Source organism: Babylonia areolata, chromosome 16 (assembly GCF_041734735.1).
Source record: "Babylonia areolata isolate BAREFJ2019XMU chromosome 16, ASM4173473v1, whole genome shotgun sequence".
In the NCBI taxonomy this organism is placed as follows: domain Eukaryota; kingdom Metazoa; phylum Mollusca; class Gastropoda; order Neogastropoda; family Buccinidae; genus Babylonia; species Babylonia areolata.
Window position 1 is genome coordinate 15,414,520 of NC_134891.1, and position 17,570 is coordinate 15,432,089.

General features: G+C 44.0%; 1 protein-coding gene across 1 annotated transcript in view; it reads right to left on the reverse strand.

The window, feature by feature from the left end:
* The window catches only part of LOC143291193 (DNA mismatch repair protein Msh6-like), a 241,374-nt gene that overhangs the window by 99,033 nt on the left and 124,771 nt on the right, over positions 1-17,570 (reverse strand). The window contains exons 21-22 of the mRNA XM_076600922.1: positions 16,449-16,544; positions 2,542-2,632 (exon numbers count right to left, since the gene is read on the reverse strand). Coding sequence (XP_076457037.1) covers positions 2,542-2,632; positions 16,449-16,544 — 187 coding nt within the window. The remainder of the gene's footprint in view (positions 1-2,541; positions 2,633-16,448; positions 16,545-17,570) is intronic.

Sequence of the window (17,570 nt, forward strand, 5' to 3'; positions counted from 1 at the left end):
AATAGTGTTAGAATGTGATGTGGAACATGTTGGTGTACCTTTCTGATGGGTGCAAAAATGCTAAAAAATACACAAAATATGGATACCGCGATCAACATCAAGATGGTGAGTAAATACTTTGATTTTTTGCACACATATGGAACAACATTCCTTGCATACATATACAAAATATCAATTGTCTGGGTGTTTATTTGGGTTTTTTTTACAATTTTTTCCCCATCCTATACAAACCCTGGGTTTTCAGGGATTGGCAAGGGCAAAAACTCTTGGCATGGAGTGAGTTAAAGCAAATTAACTCCACTAGCATTACAGAGTAATTTCCCCTTTTTACTATCTGCATCAAAACGTTTGCAAAATAAATAAAAATTCCATGCTTAGCAAAAGAAGTTCCTGTTTGAACAAAAAATGATAATAATGACTGCTCTAGCTGTTGGGTCAGAATATCAGATCAAAGTGCCAAGTTTAGAGAATACAAAAAATATAAATATAACAGTAAATGCAGTTTGCATATAATTAGGCTTCATTCTTTATTTTTTTGTGCCAATCCCAGAAGCGCAATATTGTTTTAAACAAGATGACTGGAAAGAACTGGATTTTTCCTATGTTCATGCCAAATCTGGTGTCAACTGACAAAGTAGTTGCAGAGAAAATGTCAATGTTAAAGTTTACCATGGACACACAGACACACACACACACAGACAACCGAACACCGGGTTAAAACATAGACTCACTTTGTTTACACAAGTGAGTCAAAAATGTATTCAGACTATGTTTAATGAAACTTATGAACTAACATCAAATTTGAAATTAACTGAAAACCTGGTTTTGTTTGGATGTGATGGAAACATCAAAACTGATGTGGTATTTGATTTTATTATTCTGGTAGCTACATCCTACATTTATAAGTGTAAACGGGATAATAGTCAGCCTGGGTTGTTTATATTTAGAACATTACTTACCTACAGATACAAAATAGAAAAGCACATAGCAAGTATAAACTTTAGACTAAATGAATTCTCTGCCAACTGGTGTTATTACAAAAATCTGCTCACTGAAAACCCCTGACTCTATTTTCTTTCTATAGGGGTACTTATTTTCATTAAGCAAAAAGAATCAGTGCTCAACAAATAATATGTATTTGGACTGTTGTTTCAAGATAACTTGACACAATTAGCTAACAGAAGGGTTTTGTTTATAATTATTAGAACACCTTCACCATATGTCAAATTGGTAGCAATGGGACTGTTGTAGCTCTCTGATGTCTCCTTGTGAACTATATCATCTGATTGTCAAATGTGTGTAACCAGTTGGGAATCGAGTGAAAATGGTGGTTGTTGTTGTCGTGTTGTTGTTTTCTTGTTTTTTTGTGTGTTTTGCTTTGTTTTTTTATTCTTTCGTGAAAATACCCTTGCGAACTATTACCATGATCGAGTAATATGTAACTTCTCACAGGAAAATTTTCATGGTGATGTTGTTGAAGAGAAAATATAACCTTCATTGCAAGGGAGGGGTGGGGGGTGGGGGGGGGAAGCATGTTAAAAATCCTGCAATAAAAATTCACTGGGTCAGGAAACAAGAACAAACCCAGCTTGTCCATACCTGAAAATGGAGTTAGGATGCCTAAACTGTGGGAGAACAAGGGCCATACATGTAAAAACCCACTCGTAGAACCCGGGAACAAAAAAGTCAGTAAATAAACACTGGTCAGAGAACGTGTACCTAAATATCTGCTTCAAATCAAACAAACAAAAAATTGGGGGGAGGAATGGGGGGCCAAGTGGGGGGGTGGGGGGGAGGTACTGAGAGGGGGCATGGGGTCGAAGATTACTAGTTCCGCCTACTTTCAGATATATGCATATTCTCAGATACGAACAGACAACACAGGAACGTTTTTTTTCCATGCTTAGCAGCAGGGGCGATTTTCCTTTTGATTCCAAGTGGAAATGAGTCATCAATCCACCCAAAGAAATATTTTTCCTTTACTTACCTAGAAGAACACATACAGAAACAGGTCAACAATGAAAATTCATTCCACCCCATGCTTTCACTTTTCCAATGGGACAGGTGCAATAGCTGAGTGGTTAAAGCGATGGACTTTCAATCTCTGGGTCCCAGTTCGAATCTCAGTAACAGAGCCTTGTGGGTAAAGGGTGGAGTTTTCTCCAATCTCCCAGGTCAACATATGTGCAGACCTGCCAGTGCCTGAACCCCCTTCATGTGTATATGCAAGCAGAAGATCAAATACGCACGTTACAGATCCTGTAATCCATGTCAGCGTTCGGTGGGTTATGGAAACAAGAACATACCCAGCATGCACACCCACAGAGTATGGCTGCCTACATGGCAGGGTAAAAATGGTTATACACGAAAAAGCCCAGTCGTGTACATGAAAATTCAGTTTGTACAGCTGGAAAGGAAATTATCAGCTCTTCCACCATGTTTCTCTCTGTTGAAACTGGGAATTATCATATTCTAAGCAAAAGGCACCAACAAACCACTTAAGTGGAGTGATAAGTATCCACCAGTACACGCCAAACTTACTTCAAAGAACTCCAAGTCCTCTGTCAAGTCTGGAAATCTGCCCTCCTCTGTCTCCGAATCCAGAAGAACAGTGTGCTTCAACAGTTTAGACCTGAAATGATTCAAGAAAAAATATATATGACAGATATGCCTTTCCTAGAATGTATACTCGAGTAATAGTCAACAAAAATTCTGTGTGCTATCAGAAAAAAATGTGCGCCTCATATAGACTGACAAAATAATGGAACTTTTGTTAAAATCCATTCAACCGTGGGGAGTTTACGGCCTCAGCAGGCTTCAATGCCATATATTTCTGGAAAAGAAACGCAGAAAATATACTGTTCCTCCAAATTCCTCCAAATTATGTCTGGACACATCCGGAAATACTGTAGAAGTTAGCTCCCTTTCCTTGTGGTTATGCACATGTAGGAACAAGGAAACCATTTCAATGAGATGAATTTTGATGCCACAGCAATGCCCAGGAGCTGAACTCAATGAGTTACAGGCTGAGGAATTGTCCAGGAAATTTTCCTCTGAAAACTGGCGGAAGTCCAGGGGCTGCCTTAGGCCCATGGTGGGGAGCAGGGGCAAAGCCCCCTGGCCAAAAACAAAACGATTTTGAAGAGGTTTGGGACCTCTCCTGAAAGCTTAAAAAAAAAATAAATAAATAAATAAATAAATAAAAAAGTTTCTTGAAACAGACGACAGGGCTTGAAACAGACCGGACAAAAATAAAACGTACTCCGATTTTTTTTCCTCTGAAATTTTTCCCCCCTCTGAAATGAAGTGCTCTTCCGCTGCAAAAAGCAGATCCGCTGAGAGTTCCCCAGTCTGAAGTTAACGTAACCTTGACCCTCACGTGTCGTGCTTTCACTGTGGTCCTGTGTCCTTTCCCATTGCTCTTTGTCACACCCCATCATGGTACAGGACCAACAGGTTTAAATATAAAAACACCAGGCATCAAAATACCCCCAGAGTACAAACTTCAGAGGCCAGGGGTCCAGGGGTTGCCCACGCTCTGGTGGGTTAAAGGGGTAACACCCCACTGGATTTGGAGGGTCAAACAGGAGCCGAAGAGGAATTTAGCGATCGAATACTGACCAAAATGGCGCCAACACGCATTTGCAGGAAGTGCACAAAAACAAAACGAGCCGTTTAATAAGAATACCATCTATGCACACAAGACAAGACAAGACAAAATCTTTATTATCGAGGGTAATAGATAAGCAAGTAACATGCTTTTTTATATCCAACCCTCGCCCTGAAGAGGAAATAAAGCTAAAGAAGCGAAAATGAGCAAAAAAAAACCCAACACAATCAAAATACACCATTATTTCACCATTGATAGCCATTCAAAAAAAAAAAAAAAAAAAAAAAAAAAAAAAAAAATCATGAAACACACACACACAAAAAACAACAAAAAAACCGGAGAAAACAACAGTCCTTCCGTTGCAATCAAACACCATCCCACCAGTTCACACACACACACACAAATACACCCACTCAAGAGAGAGTGAGAGGGAACCCACAAATTGTCGAAAGCAATGTTGGATTTCAGGTGACGTCAATTTTTGTGAATAGGTACATTTTTAGATTTTGCTTAAAAGTTGTTGTGGTTACTTATATTTTTTAAATGTGATGGTAAATTATTCCAATACGTTCTCCCACTGTATGTTAGACTGGACTTAAAAAGATCAAGATTTGGATGAGGTATATGCAACTTATGTACATGTCTTATGTTATTTACTGGGAAGTTATTTATAACTGAAGGTGGTGCGTAGCTGCTTACTATCTTGTGCATAAAAACAGCCTTATTGTATTCTAGTTTTAGCTCCAGTGGGAGGATATCAAGTGACCTATAATCATTAGGAGTTAATGAACATGACTTTAATAAGACTAATTTCAAAACACGTTTGTACGAGGGTCATTCAATAAATAAGGTGAATTTTTCGGTATAAGGACTTCTAATACAGACAGAAGCTTACTTTTTTTCTTTTTTTTTTCAACGTAGTCTCCCAGCACTGTCACACACTTTTCCCATGCACAAGCTTCCGTATTCCCTCAGCGTAAAAATCTTTGGACTGATGTCTCAGCCAGTCGCTCACAACACTTTTGACTTCATCGTCACTTTCAAACTTCGTGCCTCTCGTGAACGCTTTCAAGGGACCAAACAGGTGAAAGTCTGAAGGGGCAAGGTCTGGGCTGTAAGGGGGATGAGGGAGCAGTTCCCAGCCCAGCTCGTTGATGGTCTGCACCGTTCGGGCTGCTGTGTGAGGCCTTGCGTTGTCATGATGCAAGATGACTCCTTCTGACTGATGACCCCTGCGTTTGTTCTTTATGTCTTTCTTGACCTGCCTCAGCAGTTCACAGTAGTTGGCACTGTTCACAGTGCCTCCTTTCTCAAGGAATGAAATGGTGATTGGGCCTTGCATATCCCAAAAAACGGTGAGCATCACCTTCCTCGTGGACCGCTGGGACTTAAACTTCTTCACTGGAGAGCCTACGTGCTTCCACTCCATGGACTGCCATTTGGACTCAGGCTCATAGTGCCAAACCCATGTCTCGTCACATGTGACCACCTTCTTCAGAAACTCATCACCATCCTTCTCATAGCGGCAGAGACACTGCTGGGACAACTCGACCCTCCTCTGTTTGTGCTCTGGAGTAAGCATCTTTGGCACCCACCAGCAGCTGACCTTCGAGTAGCCAAGGTCATCATGGACAATTTTGTGTGCTGTCCCAACAGATAAGCTCAAAGTCCTTGCAATGTCATCCACTGTCACCCTTCTGCCAGACTGAATGAGGTCATTGACTGATTCGATCACCTCAGGAGAGTAGGCCTTCCAGGCCTGTCTTCATCCTCAACACTGCTCCATCCTTCTTTAAACAATTTAGCCCACTTGCAGACATTTTTTCAGCTGAAACATGTGGCACCATACACAGTTGACATTCTCCTATGAATTTCAACTGGTTTGCACCCTTCAGCAACCAAAAACTTGATAACTGACTGCTGTTCAATCCTGGAGCATGCTTCTTGGTCGGCCATCTTTGTTAATCGCCAAAACTCTCAAAGTTTTTTTTAATCTGCAAAACAAATTAAATCCATGTGAAAAAGAAGTAAAAAAAAAAAAAAAAAAAAAACCCAAAAAAAGTCCTTATTCCGAAAAATTCACCTTATTTATTGAATGACCCTCGTATAATCTAACAAGAGGTTTTAGAGTATTTGCGCTAGCAGAATCTCACAACGTAGAAGCATAATCTATTATTGACTGTATGTGAGCATTAAAGAATTTTTTGGGGGCATGTGTATTTAGAAAGTGTTTTATTTTTGATAATTGGAATATTTTTTGAGACATCCTTTTACATAAGTAAGTAATATGTTCAGACCATGATAAATTGTTATCGTTAACTATACCTAGAACTTTGTATGATTTGACTTCTTCAATCTTAACATTGGAAATTAAAATATTGAACAAATTTGCTGGCATTATCTGGCATTTCTGTCGAGTTGTTACAGACAAGCATTTAGTTTTTTGAGCACTGAGAGACATATGGTTATGTTCTGTCCACCTAACTAATCTGTTCACACTGTCTTGTAATTTGGATGTTAGAACTTTAATACATGTATGGTTGGAGTGGATTCAGTTGTAATCGGCAAACAATTCACAATTAGATTTGATATAAAGAGGTAAATCATTAATGTATAAGGAGAAAAGAAGGGGGCCAAGAATCGATCCTTGTGGTACACCATACCTTATTTCTTGAAAAGTTGATTTGGAAGACTTAATTCTTAGCTAAGCCGTAACACGCAAGTTTCTTAAGGAGAAGAGAGTGCTTTATTACGTCAAAGGCTTTAGCAAAATAAACGAAGACAACACCTGTAAATTTACTATTATTTATATTTAAGAGCCATCTATCTATCATTTGTGTCAGAGCAGTTTTCCCTAAAACCTGACCGCACTGGGTGAATCAACTGATATTTGTTTATGTGACACAGTATATGTTTTTGGATATGCTTTTCAAGTGGTTTTGAAAGAACCGATAGTATAGTTCAACACGCAGAATGCAGACCATCCATCTCTGCATCCACTTTTCTCATCACCCCTTGGTCCCAGCACTTCACACGCCATTCTTATATAGTGAACAACTGCAGCTTCTGGGGTTTTGAAAGTGCTGAACTTTGGTTTGCAGTCCCGTCCCAGGCGTTGTTCACCCCTTTCTTCTTGCACAGTTTTGCATGCTGTGTTTGTTTTTGCACTTAACCCAAGAAGAAAGTGGGCATTGCAGCCAAGAAATTCAACTGATTCCTCCGTTCCTAATGTGGCTTGCACCACCTCATTCAAGTCTTTCTTGAATTTCTTCATTACTGCACCCCTGTCTGTCATCACACCTGTCAGGTTCTGCAGTATACGGTGGAAATGTTGTTCTTTGTCTTCCTCTCCAAAACCTTCTGACAGTTCTTGGAGAAGTGTCAACATCATATCAACCAAAGTGGCTGAATTCTCTGTTGCAACTGTTGTGAAGCCGCAAGACAAGGATTCTTCTGCTGCCTTTATTTGATATCCAATCCATTTCTTTTTATTGCGGCTGGTTCCATCAATATGTATGTCATATTGACCAATGGACACTGCTTCAGCAACCTGCACTTTAGCTAAAACATGTCCCTGGTCAGCATACTGGCGAACTGTCCTTTCAGATGGCAGGTTCTTTCTTGATGTCCACAATGAAAAGATGTTTGGCCACTGTCTGAATAACCAGAGGACAGTTTTCAGCTGACGCTTGAAGGGACAACAGAGCGATTGTTGTTTTCTTCACCTCATCTGAAAATTCTTTGTGATTCCCTTCTTTCAGTGTTTGTACAGTTGGTGGAGGCTGATTTGCCAGAAGATCAATGGCTGTTTGATGTTCTTGTACACTTTCTTGTAGCTGAGCTTGTAGTCTATTTCTCTCTCTCCGAAGATTTGAGACCTTTGTCTGCTCAAGCTTAACCCGGAGAGCGCGATGAGCCACGATCGTGGCTTTCCCGGTAAAGTGCGATGGGCCACGATCGTGGCTCTGTTTACATAAGGTCCGACATCGTACGGCTATGCTCGGCAGCCTTCGTAAAACTGCCTCGTTCTGGTGTTACTGCCTCCCTGCTTGTGTTTGCACAAACTTTGACTGAGTTTATAAGTCCAGATCTTCGTATTTTTTGTAAACAATGAGTGACACTGAAGTTGACAAAGCTCAGGAAATGAGTGACCTTGTCACCAGTGATGATTCATTTGCTGACAGGGATTCTGGTGAAAACGGCTTTGTTATTTTGACACTTGGGCATGCTGGCTTGCTTGTTGTTCATTCAGTTTTGTGTCTCCAGCCACAAAAACTGGGGGTTGGGTGATGGGGGTGGGGAGGGGTGGTAAAGTGGGTTAGGCATGGGTCTATTGTGATTTCTTGACCAAATCAAGCTAGAAAACTGGAAATTATTTTGATTTAAAGCATTCTTGCTGCTTTTGAAAGCAACATGAGCTAAAAGAAAACATTTATTTCTGTTTTTGCCTGTGATTGCATAAAGTATTGTAGATGTGCGCGTGCGTGGCGTCGGTGGGTGTGTCTCAAACAAATAATACAGTGCTTATAATTTCATTGTTTCAGTTATATTCATTTCATGATTCTGCAGCCAGAACATTTTCTGCACAGTTTAATGCCAATTTTGAGATTTTGACTCTATAAAAGATGTGAAAATACCTATAAACATTGTGGTTGACGTTTTTGGAAAACAAGTTTGCAAAATTTGTTGTTTATATCCTGTGGAATATCTCCAACTACTTACAAGGTACAGCCTTTTTCTTACTTTTATCTGATTCTTCATTCACTCTACTTTCCAAAAATGTATAGGTTTGCCTATTTATTCTTACTGATAAGCATACAAATGCCCCAAATCAGAGCACAGGTAGCGGAGGCAAACTATCCCTTTGTTTTAAGCATGATTTCTGTAAGTATGTTTTATTATATCCAGCACTTTGAGGGTTAAGTTTCTGCTTCACTCTCTTTATTTGGCGTTCACAACTTCCCACCTGATGAGTTTCAAGTTTGCTTCTTTCTTCTTCAGATGTCGCTCTTTTCTTTTTAATCTTTCATAAAAATTTGTACCACGAATGCCATTAAAACAGCAGCAGAATTCCTCTCCTATTGTGGAAAGCCCCTTGGCAGCATCTCCATCCTCACTGACTCCATGTCCACACTCCAGGCCCTTGACTCCCCTGATCCTGGTCCACTGATCCAGTCCCTTAAGGCCTCCCTCGCAACCCTTACCCAAACAGCCCCAACGACCCTCCAGTGGGTGCCTGCACAAGTAGGCCTCCCAGGCAACGAGCGTGCAGACCACCTTGCTAAGGAAGGAAGCCAGCTCACACAGCCAACCTTTCCTGCCACGTATGAGGAAGCAAAAACTCTCTTCCGCAGCAGATTCCGAAGAGGCTGGGTCACCCTGAACGGAGGCTACCAGGCACACCAGGATCCCATCAGGACACTGGAGAGGAGACACCAGACTACCATCTACCGCACTGTTCTTTTAGAACTCCATTTTTTCCCTTCTCTGCCTCAATTTCATTTTTCACTGCTTGCATGTCCCTCCTTAAGGCTGGAAGTGTTGTTGTCATTGTAGATAGAGCTCTGTCATCATTGGTGAATTGTACTGGTGCTCAAACTACAGCTGTGGGAACATCAAGTTCAAAAGAAGCAGACAGAAACAGATTCATGTTCTGCTGTCCATTTGGTCGCTTCACACTTTTCATCAGGGGTGCGTACCTATCCTTGCACTTTTTCAGTCTTGTTGTCAACTGCCTTTCTGACAATTCTAGTATGTTTGCTCCAAGGTTTTCAAGTGCCTTTCTGCATTCTATCAACCAAGATCTGGTATGAATCTGATAAAAATGGAGATCCACCACCAGATCATTTGTTAGTTCAGGTTTGCTTGTAAAAGTCTTCAGCAGTTCAGGGTTGATGAGGTGTTGCCTGAAAATCTGGTGTTTCAGCAAATGAGGTCCAACATTTCTTTCTTTGAGGCAGGCACCAATATCTGTGGACAGGAATGCCTCCAGGTCACCACTACCTTCTTTCACCCGTTTTCCTTCCTTGACCTCTGCCTCTACTTCACCATGCAAACTTTTTCCTTGCAAAAGGTCATTTTCTGTAACTTTGCTGTACAATTCACCTATTTCTGCCCAAGTTTTCTTGCTCTCAGTTCTGAGTAACTCAAGCTGCAGCAGTAACCTGGCTGTAAGTGGCATAGGAACTAGCTTTGGTGGCTGTCCACGTCCAGATGCAGTGAGTACTGCTCCCATGCGTTGAAGAGTATCATCATCTGGTCAAAGTCAAAACAGATATTAGTTTCCTGAAGACAGTTCAATATGTGCTGCCTGGAATGCATGAAATGATATTATGAAATTATGGTGCTTAGAGCCTCGCCGACCACTAAGGCCATCTCAAGGCTATCGCCGCGTCAATAACTACTACAAGGATAAAAAAACAACCAATTAAAACGAGTCACCACTTCAAACTTTCCACTCCAAAGTTAAAAAAAAACTTCCATAGTTTAAAACCTTCAAATCTGGTTAAAAAGGTTCACTTCTTTTAAGAAGTCCATCAGCGCCCACGGAGGGACATCACGAAACAAAGTCTTCAAAGAAACCGCCGTGTAATGTCTGCGTCTAACGTCATGCAGATCCCAACAGTCAAGGAGCACGTGTTTCACGGTGAGAGGCTCGTCACAGGGAATGCATCGAGGGGCCTCCTCCCCCTTCAACAAGTAAGAATGAGTAAAAAAAAGTGTGCCCCGTACGCAGTCTGCACAGCACAGACTCCTCCTTTCTGTTCTTCACCCCCGAAGGGAGGGTCTCTTTTAGGTCTGGACGGATCTGGAAGAGCTTGTTGTCCGTCTGGGTGTTCCACTCCTCTTGCCAAAGATCCTTAACGTAAGTGTTCACCTTCCGCTTCATGTCTGTATAGGGTACAAAGGATCTGGATAATTCTTTCTTTACAGCGTTCCTGGCCAGCAGGTCCGCCCTTTCATTACCACGAATGCCAACATGTCCGGGAACCCAGGCCAACACAACCTCGTATCCTTTCTTCGTTGCGAGAGTAAAATCTTCATTTCATAAAATTCCAGCAGTTTGGGATGAGTGATATTCCTGCAGGCGATCTCCTTCAGGGCTGACAAGGAGTCGGAAAAGATCATGAATCTCTTTTGTTTCGAAGAGAGAACCATTTTTACCGCCAGAACCAGTGCGGTCAGTTCCGCAGTGTACACCGAGCTGTCAGACAGGATGTGTTCCGTTGAGGGCCGGTCAGGAAAGGCGGGACAGAACGCAGATGCAGCGACTCCGTCCTCTGACTTGGAACCGTCAGTGAAGATTCTTTGAAAAGTGGGAAATTTGTGGCAGAGTTCCGAAAAGAAAGTTCTGTAGGCCAGAGAACTGGTGGAGTCTTTACGGTACGAGGCCAGATCGAATCTGACCTCAGGTGTTCTAAAGGTCCACGGAGGGCTGTCAGGGAACTTGGAGAAATCTGAGATGCCACTGACATCCAGATCGGCATTTTCTAAGTGCGGCTGAATGCAGAGTCCAAGAGGAGGTATGCAGTTTGGGTTGTCTTTAAATTTCTTATCGAATGGGTTGTTGAATGCAGCGTCGTAAGCAGGGTTTGTAGGTTCAGAAAACAATTTCAAGTAATAGTTTAGGGTCAGCTTCAATCTGTGGTTGGAGAGAGGCGGTTCCCCCGCCTCTGCGTACAGGCTGTGCACAGGGGTGGTGCGGAAAGCACCTAAGCTGAGACGGAGCCCTTGGTGATGCATAGGGTCCAACAGTTTCAGGTAAGACGGTCTGGCCGAGCCGTATACTACACTTCCGTAGTCCAGTGTGGACCGGACCAGAGCTCTGTAGAGGTGCAAGAGAGTTCTCTTATCAGCACCCCAGTCTGTGTGTGCCACACCTCAGATGATGTTCAGGGCTTTTTGGCAAGATATTTTCAGCTGTTTGATATGGCTGAGGAAGTTCAGCTTCTGATCAAAAACGACCCCTAAAACTTTGGCTACTTTGACCACCGGGATGGTGGATTTTCCCAGACGGATTTCAGGGTCCGGATAGAGCTGGCGAAAGTTATGAAAATGAATACGTTCAGTTTTGGAGGACGAAAAGGTAAAGCCATTCTCCTCTGCCCAATACTGGATTTTGTTGACGCAGAGCTGAAGCCGTCGCTGGATGCTGGCGTACGTGCTGCCAGTTGCATACAGGGTGAAATCGTCCACGAACAGCGAGCTGTCCGATCCCTTCTGAACGGATTGAACGATGTCATTAATTTTGACGCTGAAGAGAGCCGGTGATAGAATGCTCCCTTGTGGGACACCCAGCTCCTGCTCGTGAATGTCGGACAGGGTGGTGCCAACCCTCACCTGGAATTGTCTGTCTTGCAAAAAGTTGTGGATGAACTGGGGCAGGTGTCCTCGGAAGCCGAGCTTGTGCAGGTCCGAGAGGATTCCAAATTTCCAGGTGGTATCGTAAGCTTTCTCTAAGTCAAATAATATGGCCACCACATGCTGTTTATTTACAAAGGCATTTCTTACAGTGGTTTCCAGACGAACCAGATGGTCAACAGTAGAATGATGCTTGCGGAAACCGCACTGTTCTTTCGCCAGAAGGCCGTCGGTCTCTAGTTTCCACATCAGTCTACCGTTAACCATCTTCTCCATCAGCTTGCAGATGCAGCTGGTCAGTGCTATTGGGCGGTAGCTGGAGGGGTTCGAGGGGTCTTTTCCCGGTTTCAGCACTGGGATTATGAGGGCTTTCTGCCAGGAGGGTGGAAAAAAGCCTGTGATCCAGATGTGGTTGTAAACTTTGAGCAGGGTGTCCAGACAGGTTTCGGGAACATGTTTTAAGAGTTTATAATGGACCTCGTCCATTCCTGGACAGGAATCCGTACAGGTCTGAAGGGCAGATTTAAGTTCATTCATTGTGAAAGGAAGGTTGTAATTCTCTGTGTTGTCGGAAGAGAAGTTACAGGGTGTTTTTTCTGTCAGGTTTTTGGTTTTGAGAAACCAAGCAGATTTGTTGGCAGATCTCGTGTTCTGTTCAATTGTGGAGGCAAGCAAATTGGCAACTGCTTTCTTCTCTGTGACCATAGCGTCTGAAAGTTTAAGGTGATTAAAAGTTGGGCAGACGTTTTTGCCCTTAATTTTTTTTTAAACCCTCCACACTTTCTTCTTGGGTGTGTTGGAGGTTAAGGAAGAGCAAAAATCTCTCCATGACTTTCTCTGGCTCTTTTTAAAAACATACCTGGCTTTCGCCCTCAGCTGTTGATGGGTTTGAACGCTATCGGTCTCCGATAGACGCGTTGCTGCGCTCTCTTCCGAGACTTATGGGCCTCCCAACATTCCGCGTTGAACCAGGGTGTTCTTGGCATCTGAGGCTTGGAGGTAGACGATGGGACTGCTGCTTTGGCGCAATCTAAAACGATCTGAGTCAGAGTGTCAGCAGGGTCCTTGCTTTTTAATACTGTTTCTTCCTGCAGCTCCGCTCTTATCTTCGTGGTAAAAATTCCCCAGGCAGCTTTGTCATAGTTCAGGCGGTCCGGCAGAGAGTCACCTTCCCCATCTGTGGGGCGGAGGACGACAGGAAAGTGGTCACTCCCGTGCAAATCGTCGTGCACTCTCCACTCGTAGCCCAGGACCAACGATGGATCGCAGACCGACAGATCTAAACACGAGAGCTTTCCAGAGGACAGATGAAGGTAAGTGGGAGACTTGTCGTTAAGACAGCACAAATCCATATCGGAAAGAAGGTTTTCCAAGAGAAGACCTCGGGCTGATGTCATCTCACTTCCCCAGAGCGGGGAGTGGCCATTAAAGTCGCCCAACAGTAGAAACGGTCGTGGGAGCTGGTCGACCAGGTTCATGAGGTCCTGCCTCAGAACACGGACGGAAGGAGGAAGGTAGAGAGAGCAGACAGTGATGGTTTTCCCAAGTGTGACTCTGACTGCCACCGCCTGTAAAGGGGTGCTTAAAGGAACTGTACTGTATAAAAGGGACTTACGTATAAAAAGAGCGACACCTCCCGTCAATCCCTCTTGCTTCAGTTGAGCGGGTTTAAAAATGGAGTTAAAACCAGAGAGAGATAAAACCTTGCCATTTCTTTGCAGAGTCTCCTGCAGCGCCAGCACTGAATGTTTCAAGGCACGACAAAGCAGCTGAAGTTCCTGGAAATTGACGTAGAACCCCCGGATGTTCCAGTGGATCACTGCTATTAAAAAGGTTAAAAAAAAGTAAAGCAGCAGCCTAATCCATCGCTACCCCCTGCTCCTCTGCTTGCAGTGGCTCAAGGTCGGCTGAGATAGCGTATCTATTTTTTTAACTGAATTTCTCCGATTCCGACCAAGCCGGAATATCTACCACCTCGGGTCTTCCCGATCCCGCCAAGGCCACAACCCTCCCATCCTTGAGTTTTGGAGGTACGGGGGGTTTCTGGCCACTCTCGCCAGCCTGAGGGCCAGGCAGACGAGAGGCAGGGTGAGGGGCGCCGGGGGGGGACGGGAGGCGGACAATGTGCCTCCGCCCGAGGCTTTCCGCTCCCGCCCAGCAGCCCCTGAGGACCGCCGTACAGGATGGGAAGGGGTGGACACGGCGCCTCCACCCAAGGCCAACGGTTCTATTAAGGTAGTTACGTCGTCCGTCTGCGTCCCTTGTGGACGTCGTCTGGACCGCGACGTCCACCATCCTGCGTCTGACGACAGAGGCGTAAGACGCCTTAGGCAACGCGGCCTCCACTTGTTTTCTTGCCTCAAAGAATATTTTCTTCTCCGTCTTCACCTTCTGGATTTCCTTTTCTTTTCTCCAGGCGGGGCAGTCTTTTGATGACGGGTGGCCGCCTCCGCAGTTCGCACAACGGGCTGGACTGACGCATTCACCCTGGTGCGCCGCCTTTGAACAGGTGCCACACGCCTCTTCCTCCTTGCATCGGTCCCGCACTTGTCCAAATTTCTGGCATTTGAAACATCTTAGAGGGGACGGCACGTACAGGCTTACATTCACCATCAGGTATCTGACTCGAATGTCCTTGGGGACATTCGGGCAGCAGAAGGTGAGGAAAATTGTGTTGGTCGGGACTCTGTCCGACCCCTTCTTTACTGTCACCCTATAAACGTCGGTCACTCCCTGAGAGGACAGCTCGCTCTTGATCTCTGCTTCAGACACTCCTCTCAATTCCGGGCATCTGATGACCCCCTTTGAACAGTTCAGACCTTTGTGAGGGGAAACCCTCACCGCCCTATCCACAAAAGTGGTTGCCTTGAGCAGAAGCTGTGTCTGCCTTTTAGACCAAAAACGCTCCGCTCCTCAGCCTCTTGATAGATTTCAGTGATCCTGCCAGACACTGGAAGCCCTTCTGAATAGCGAAGGGGCTGAGAGCAGACAAGGGCTTGTCATCATCAGCGCCCTCCACCACAAGCCACGACGGCCAAAATCCAGAGGTCTCACCGACCTTCGAATCCGAGTCCAAGTCGTCTGTTCCTGGTCTTCTTCTTTTGCCAAGTTTAGGGGGGGGGGCGGGGGGGGGGGGTGTTTGTTTGGATTTCATGGTTTATAAATTGTATATTCATCCCTCCCTTACCCACCCACCATGGGGTCCAACTTAGGGGCCAGGGTCAAGGGAACACCAGCTTGACCCCTTCCAGGTTTCGGGAGGGATATACGACTAACAGCCTAGCTCCAACGTGTTCCCCCCCAATCATGCCCAGCTCCCGGGGACAGAGAACCGAGCACTACGGGGGTTATCCTCACTTGCCTTCAAACTGCCAGTCTTGACCCAGCCCCACGAAGGGGTAGCCGATTGACATACACAGGCCAATGTGTGCCGCCTGTCTTAGGAGAGGTCCGAGCCAAAGGGATGTGTTGAGAGCAGCGTGCTCTCTCAATCCCCAGGATCTCATTCCCCTCCATCACAGGTCGCGCCGCACGGCAAACACGGCGGGCCTAAAGAAGGCCGCAGAGAAAAAAGAATGTGGAAAAGAAGGCTTGATGGGGAGCTGAGGACAGAAAAGAGGTGGTAAAAAGAAGAATAGAGAATAGCGAAAGGGACAGTGGGTCACTTTTAGTTTGGGCCTCACTCACGACCTGTTCGGCATGGGAAGCCCTATCAGGGGCATCAGTACAAAAACAACCACTTATTCAACCCGAACAGCTACGATGGCTATGTAGGCTGTCAATTAAGACCTGGGACCAGAGCAGGAAACCCCAAGAAGCACTGATGCCCCTGCCGACATAGCTTGCTCGATCACTGGCCACTAAACCTCCCGACCACGACAAGGTAGTGACCCCCCCGGGAGGGGGTCAAGAGAACACCAGCTTGACCCCCTCCAGGTTTCGGGAGGCCTCAATGAACAGACCACAGCCACAAACAACTTGACCTCAAAGGCGAAATGCCAACACGTTGTTTAAGTCACCCTACGAGATAACATAAAGAAATAGCCAGACATAAAATGAGCGATAGAACACAAGAAACCTCAAGCAAAAATGATCCAGAAGGCGGTGATACTAATCCTGATGACAACTGTTATGCTGAGTTTCTTTTCTGTTTTTTTTTCTTGCTATTGTTATTGTAATGCTGAGAAGCGCAGTTCCATTCAGAACAGAAGATCAGTTGAGTAGATGCATTTTACTGGAGGTCTGTTTTATCAATTACCAACAACTCACCACCCATTCTCTTAACACGCTGTTTCTGGAAGTCCATAAAATCATAAATAACAAAAACATAACATAAGACAGGTGTATATTTTGTCTGTGCGCATATGTGTGCTGGTATGTGTGTTTGTGTCGGCCCTTTAATGCATGCACTACTGAATCCAGAGTGACGACAAGACATACACAGGAAAACAACAGAGAGGGGAGATAAAGCTCTCACCTGAAATTGGCTCCAGCCTTGGAGAATTTTTTCACAATCTTCATGGCTGTTTTGAAACCCCCGAGCGTTGCCAGGAAATCTTCAATCTTTCGCTTGCTGCACAAGAAACACAAAATATAGGATAAGTGGTCAAACCACAGTTCTTTTTTAAGACTGATCAGCAGTACATGGCTTAAAAACTAAAAAAACACATAACAAATAAAAAAAATGCTCAACTTTATAAAGCAAGATTGCTTTACTGTCTGCAGATCAAGTATACACAAACATGCATGCTTGATATAGGTAGCGGCAGCCCCCATGGCCGATGCCAGGAAACCTATGAACACCTAAAAAATTGACTAATTTTGAAGTGCATTTTCTCAAATTTGATTTCATTTTGTGAAAAACTATCCGACTGAAATAATTATTTATTTAAATTTTTACTGTGTTTGCTTTATGCAATGCGTGAATGAGTTCGCAGATAGAAGAAAAAGAAGTGTACTGTAACGCAAAACAGCGATCCTTGTTCAATGGCGGAGAACTTCCGTGTGTTTTTTTTCCAAGCCTTGGGTGAAGTTGGGTAGTTAGATCTGAGCGCAAAGTCAGGGGAAATTTTCGGCTATCTTTCAACGCCTCGCGCAGTTCGAAAATGAAATCTGACCCTATGTGATACTGTATGAGCGGTAAAGAGCATTTTCTGCTGATTTCAATGGTATCCGAAACTATGATTTTTGATCCATGAGCAATTTGCTCAAACGATTCAAAAGCAGGTACCCGTCTTCGTCAGTTGCGTCGGCCCAATCAACATTTGACACTGGAGAGCGGGACTTCATCAAACACAAAAATAGCATTGTTTCTCCAGAAAATCTTGAATTTCATCGGTAAGTTTTATATTATTTTTTAAAACGAATGTCTTTAGCACTTTCATGCACAATATTGATCTGAAATTCTTTGAATCGGGATTTTTATCGATGTCAGTAACTGAGCAGCTTGGATCTATTTCATGTGTTTTCGTAGCGTGACACTTTGTTTCAATCAGAATACGATTTATTTTTTTCTGAGTAAAACACACAAAAACTATTGATACAGAATGAAAAATGGACATGTTAAAACAGAGACCATGAATTCCCATTACGAATATTT